General features: G+C 39.4%; 1 protein-coding gene across 3 annotated transcripts in view; it reads right to left on the bottom strand.

The window, feature by feature from the left end:
* Window positions 1–1,228: 1,228 nt before the first annotated feature.
* Vipas39 (VPS33B interacting protein, apical-basolateral polarity regulator, spe-39 homolog) overlaps window positions 1,229–6,440 on the bottom strand; it is a 29,744-nt gene continuing 24,532 nt past the window's right edge. For all 3 annotated transcript variants that reach the window (XM_026401055.2, XM_026401064.2, XM_026401071.2), the window contains 4 exons: window positions 4,395–4,481; window positions 3,499–3,588; window positions 2,925–3,029; window positions 1,229–2,219 (listed from right to left, as the gene is read on the bottom strand). In XM_026401055.2, the coding sequence (XP_026256840.1) occupies window positions 2,199–2,219; window positions 2,925–3,029; window positions 3,499–3,588; window positions 4,395–4,481 (303 nt within the window). In that variant the 3' untranslated portion in view covers window positions 1,229–2,198. The remainder of the gene's footprint in view (window positions 2,220–2,924; window positions 3,030–3,498; window positions 3,589–4,394; window positions 4,482–6,440) is intronic.

Genomic DNA, 6,440 nt, shown 5'->3' with positions numbered 1-6,440 from the left:
TAAGGCTGAAAGGCAGGCTCTTCCGTAGTCCACTCACATGGTTGCTTATCTGCTGGCTACCTTGGTGTATGGCAGCAGATGGACTTAAAACTGCTAAACCTTTTTCTGGATCCTCCTTCAGCTGCTTATTCCTGGGAGAGGTGTTTTTCAGCTCCATGACAAAGGCCACCAGCTTCTCGTTCAGGATACCTACTCCAAGGCTGGAGGCAGTGAGAAGAGAGATGGGTCCTAGTCTATTCTCATGGTTTTAGCTTGTCCCTGCTCTCCATCACTTTATCTCCATCTTCCCTTCCCAACTGTCTGCCCTGTGAATTTTAAGTTCTACCACCAGACATGAAGACAACTGCCTTACATAGACTGTCTATCTAGCTACCATAAGAATAAGATCAAATCCCTCTAACAAATTAAAATATAGATTAGATAGATAATGTGTATATATACTCCTAGTAGTTCTGCTTTTCAATTCTAATGATACACTAGGTAATAAAGTTACCAACGTTTATCTGAAGATGAACCAATAACTTTAGCACAATCTAGCAAATTAGATTCTTATTTCTTCAACAGCAAGGATCATTAGAAAAGGAATTAAATACGAAGTTACCTGGAATTGCAAAGATTACCAAAGGGAGGAGCAAAAGTTGGAGGCTGTCCCCCTTAAAGCAGGGTTTCTCAACAATGGCATTACTTACATTTGGGGCAAGATAATTCCTTGTTGTGGGGGGCTGTCCTATGCATTAGATGCCAGTAGCACCACCAAGTATGGCAATGAAAAATGTCTTCAGACATTGCCCAATGTTTCCTGAGGGGCAAACTTCCTCCAACAGAGAACCATGTCACCGTAAAGCATGCTCTGTGCCTCTGTAGGCGCATGGTGTCTTTTCCTCCTACCACTTCTCCCACTCCAGACACAGGAGTACAGAACTCTACAGGGTTACAGATTATCATACCCCCACTTCACAGATGAAGATGAGTCCAGAGAGAAATGGATTCACTCAGCACCACATAACTTGTCAGTGGCAGAGCTGGAAAAGAAGTTAGATCTTGTGGTCACTCAGCTTAGTGCTTTTTCTGTTACCATACAGCCCTGCTTTGCCATAAGCACCATTACTCTATAACCTGACATGTGTTCACAGGCAGCTGAATGAAATCACGGACACAGACAAGACACTGAGTAATTATTTCACCATTCAGCATAAAACAACTGGGCAGGGAAGAAAAGGCACAAAGGACGAAAAAGCTTTATTAGGAGTGTAGGCATGTATGAAAACCCAGGTCAGTCAAACAGGCTGATATTGGTTCAGGGCAGAAAACAGCATCACCGAACATTCTGTCAAAAGTCAAGTGTGAAAATAAAACCTCCATTTAAATATCCTCAGAGAAATGCTGCTGAGTTTAGCCTAGGTGAAACTCTCTGGACACTTCTGGGAAGATAATGAGATTTTTGCCTAAAGGGAAAACTCCAGCACTGCTGAATCTGAGCTCCGCATAAGGTGGTGGGTCTGGGATAGTAAAAGATAAGGGCGATATCTCATCAAGGTCATCTCAGTATGCCGGTGAGAGAGGAATCCTAAGTTTTTTGGGGAAAAGTAGACTGGGACAGCAGAGGGGTTTTAGCTGAAGAAACACAATATCTTAGCAACATCTGACATAATGAAGAAGGGTTGCACAGCCTGGTTTGAGTGTGTCTCCAGCAGGTCCTGAGCAGTACTGGCCCCACTTCCAGAGGCCCCTGGAATGCAGCCAATTTGGTTCTGTTCTATCTTCCTTCAGAGCAGAACTGCAAACATCCCGCACTAGGTTCTGGACCATAATTAGCTAAGAGGAAATGAAGCAGCTATCCTGTGACACCTATACCTCTTATTCTAGGAGAGTTCCTTTCAAGAATGGTCACTTTTCTTAGACCAAGAGAGATCTTACCCAATATGGACTCCCACCTTCACATGAGCACCAGGTGGAGAGTATCTTTCTCACAAGTCAAAGAGTTAAATTGTGGCCTTTAGATAACATCCCTTGTACAGAAGATCAGTCTGAAGCTCTCTGTGTCCAGGTGCTGATTTCTGTCCCAAGATTAGTAGGCACTGCCTGTTGAATGATGGGGCCAAGTGATGTGATGCTGTAACTCTCCCAAAGAAGCGGACTCTCTACTTTCAGAGGCAGAAAGGAAGAAATGAGGCAGGTTTCAGGGTAGCTAATGCCCTTTAATTCTTCCATCGAATTTGCTATAGAGAGAGCAAAGAATGAAGGTGTGTGATCAGTTTTCACTTATCCCCACAGGAGGCAGAGATCAGAATGCAAATTATAGGGCTGGGTTGTGGCTCAGTGGTAGAGCGTTTGCCTAGAATGCATGAGGCACTAGGTTCAAGTCTCAGCACCACATAAAAATAAAATAAAGGTATTGTGTAAAAAAAAAAAAAAAAAAAAAAAAAAAAAAAAAAACGAGCTATATCCCTAATGGCCCTATTTAAAAATAAAAAAGAATGCAAATTACATAAGAAAAAGGAAAGTAAGGATTGGATTGGGAGTAATTGGAAATTTTTTTTACTATGTGGGGGAGTTCATTTATTCAGAGATGGATTAAATATCTATTCTGTATTTTATAGAATGCCTGATTTAAGGCATTTATCCTGGTTCTGTCCTCCTCAGGACCAAAATTTACTAGTTTTAGCTGACCTTAGCACAGGTATCAAAGTATGTAATAGGAAATGAAGTTCCACATTAACAAAAAATTCAGTAATTTCATGCTATGAGAGATAATCAGCTATACTCCCCAAATACTTACAATCTATTTTACCCACTTCTTATTTCGAATAGGTAGATCATATCCATCCAAGAAGACTGCCCAAACCTTGGGAACATACAGTTGACACTACTTTGTGAACTATCTGTCTCCTAGGACAACTGGAGGGGAAAGTGCAGCTGCTCACCGAGCTGCTGAGAATGGTATCGATCTTCTCTTCCTCTGCGGATCCTTTATCTACCTTGCTCCTGTATGCTAGCAACTGCTGACGATCCTTCAGGTCTCGGCAGGTCTACACAGCAAAACAAACAATACAAACCCCCAATTAGTCTTCTCTATGAAGGACTGCCTCTTTTTGTGTCTTATTCAATATGGACTCCCACCTTCACATGAGCACCAGGTGGAGAGTATCTTTCTCATAAGTCAAAGAGTTAAATTGTGGATCCTCAAGGATCCAGGAAAGGCCAAGAGACGGCAGTGGGATAACAGCTAGGGGATCAAGTACCCACAGTACTTTATATTGGATTGAAGTCTACAGAGTCTAAGTAACTTGAATCAATTCTGAGTTCTCCAAATGCAACAAATTATAAAAGCACAGAGAAACCTGTTAGAGGGCTGATCTCCAACTAACGCTTGCCAGAGTATTTTCTCCTAAAGGAGAAAATCTGATAAAAGCATCTCAGGATCTAGGACACAGAAAATTATAATCCCCCAATCTTCACCAAGGATCAAATTTGGGGTTTTCATTTCTTAGGACTCACATCAATGACGACATCATGGCACTTGAACTTAGTAGCTAAGTTTAATTTTGTGTCCACATCTTCTACCAAATTGACATACTCCTGTAATATCTGTGGGAAGAGATACTTCTGATTAATAATTCCCATAGAACACAGAACTCCACAGGTAGAAAATAAAATGTCTGAAAGAAGGTAAAGAGTTCAATATTAAATATCTACCCTTTCCATCAACACACATAGGATTAGTTCTGCAGCAGAAAATGAGGTGATATTAGATACCACTTCTCTGAAGCCCCAAGAAAGAAGGGAAGAGCACATTCCTCCTTATCCTAAAGTCAGATATGAATGCTGGCAAGGCACAGCACTAGAGAAGATCCAATGCTCTGACTACTGCTTCTATTTTTAGGATGAAATTTTTGTGTGTGTGTGGTGCTGGAGATTGAACCCATGGCCTTACGCATGCAGGGCGAGCTCTCTACCAACTGAGCTATATCCCCAGCCCAAGGATAAATTTTTTTTATTGGTACATTATAAATATACAAAATGGAATACACTATGTCATATTCATACATGTATATAATTTGATTAATCTCATTCCCCAGTACCTTCCCTTCTTACTGCCTACTGCTTCTTGATACTCATTGATCAATATCATTTTGAATCATTTGAATAGTATATCAGTTCTTCACATGGCTAAACACAGTAGATGCTGCTAATAGATGACAGTCTACAGAGTTACTTCTAAGGGGGAAGAGACTGTTCTTTCCTGGCCTTACCTATTTTTCAAGATCTAGTGCAGCCACTGTATGCCAATGAGGGAAATCAGAACAGGCCAACTATCCATTACTGAATAGCAAGAGGCTAAAAGTTGAGTCTCCCAGAGTATCCTGTATTCAAATCTCTTTATAAGCCATTACCTGGACAGGGGCACTGTTCTTGTGCAAAATTTCCACAACTCGATGAAAACCGATGGGTGCTCTCTTCTTGGTGTAACCCAGCCAGTTCTGAAAAAGGAAGATGGGAGGCAGCAGAGGTAGAATAGTGAACACACTCTGAGCTAGTAGTCTCTCAATGTTTTATGGACAAGCCAGAATAACATGGTGGGGAGGTGAACAGATTACTATGAGGGATAGAGAAATGGTAAGAGTTTAATTTTTCTGAGAAATCAAAGGATTTTAGGGAGTAGAAGAAAGTCAGAGATATAAATTCTTAGATCTATAAACACTAATGCAGGAAAAAAAATGTAAAATACTACCAAATAGAATGAGTAAAATTCTGACTTCTATATCATTACATGTATGTATAAATGTTCATTTGTAAACTCATGGAGGAAAGGTCAGGAAACCTACTGATAAGATTTTTAATAGTGTTTGCCTTAATGAAGGGACTGAGGTAGAAGCTGGTACACACTGAAAAAGAAGCCACTCTAAAGCATGCACTCTACCACTGAACTACACCCCTAGCCTTCTTACTCTTTATATATACTTTCATGTAGTATTTGATTTTGATATAGGTACATTTTACTTTGGTAGTTAAAAGTAACCAATTCATTGACAAGAAGGAAAATCAGAAAATTCTGAAATCCATAAGGAAAAAAACCCTGATATTGGGGCTGGGGATGTGGCTCAAGCGGTAGCGCGCTCGCCTGGTATGCGTGCGACCCGGGTTCGATCCTCAGCACCACATACCAACAAAGATGTTGTGTCCGCCGAGAACTAAAAAATAAATATTAAAAAAAAAATTCTTAAAAAAAAAAAAACCCTGATATTTAAAATGTAAACCAATTTGTATTAAATAATAAAAGACCCCCAATAGCCAAAACAGTCCAAGAAAAATAAATTTGAAGGCATCACAAGTCCTGATTTCAAATTATAATCTAAAAATATAATAATCAAAACAATATGTGTCTGACAAACACATAGACTAGTAGAACAGAAAAGAGAATCCAGAAATAAAACCAAGAGTATGTGGTCAACTAATTTCCAACAAGGGCAGCAAGAGGATGCTGCCCTTGTTGGAAATGATGCTGGGGAACCTGAATTTCCACAAGTAAAAAAAATGAAATGGACTCTTACCTTATGCTATATATAAAACTCAACTTAAAATGGACAAAAGACCTAAATATAAGACTTGAAATCATAAAACTCCTAGAAGAAAACATAAGGAAAAAAGTCCTTGACACTGGCCTTGGCAAAGAATTTTCAGATATCATGTCAAAAGCTCAGGCTATAAAAGCAAAAATAAATAAAAGGGACTACATTAAACTAAAAAACTTCTGCAAAACAAAGCAAACAATCAAAATAAAAAGGCAACTGATGAATTGGGAGAAAACATTTGCAAACCATATGTCTGATAAAGGGTTGATATGTAAACTTTTATAAAAAATTCAACAACTCAATAGCAGAAATACAAATAACCCAATTTAAAAATGGGCAATTGACCTGAATAGACATTTCTCCAAAGATGTACAAAACAGCCAGCAGGTATCTGACCAGTATTCACTAATCATCAGGAAAATGCAAATCAATAACACTGTATCATCTCACACCTGCCAACATGGCCATGATCAAAAAATCAAGCAGTAGTAAGTGTTGGTGAGGGTGTGTAGAAAGGGAATGTGTGTCCACTGTTGTAGGAATAAAGACTGGTGCAGCCATTATGGAAAACAGTATGACGGTTCCTAAAGAAATCAAAACTAAAACTATCATATGATGCAGTAATCCCTCTTTTAGGTGTACGCCAAAGATAATAAACTCACCACCTCATAAAGACGCCTGTACGTCCTCCTCCATTACAGCATTATCCATAACAACCAAGATATGAAAAAAAAAAGTAAGCGTTCATCACTGGACAAATGGATAAAGAACTGATGTATATGGGTGTATACACATGTAAACAATGCGAGAGCGCTCAATCTTAACGAGATTCTGTCATTTGTAACTGCCTGGATGAACCCAGGGGAC

The sequence above is a fragment of the Urocitellus parryii genome, chromosome 6 (genome assembly GCF_045843805.1).
Source record: "Urocitellus parryii isolate mUroPar1 chromosome 6, mUroPar1.hap1, whole genome shotgun sequence".
In the NCBI taxonomy this organism is placed as follows: Eukaryota; Metazoa; Chordata; class Mammalia; order Rodentia; family Sciuridae; genus Urocitellus; species Urocitellus parryii.
This window is presented reverse-complemented; position numbering and strand designations above follow the sequence as displayed.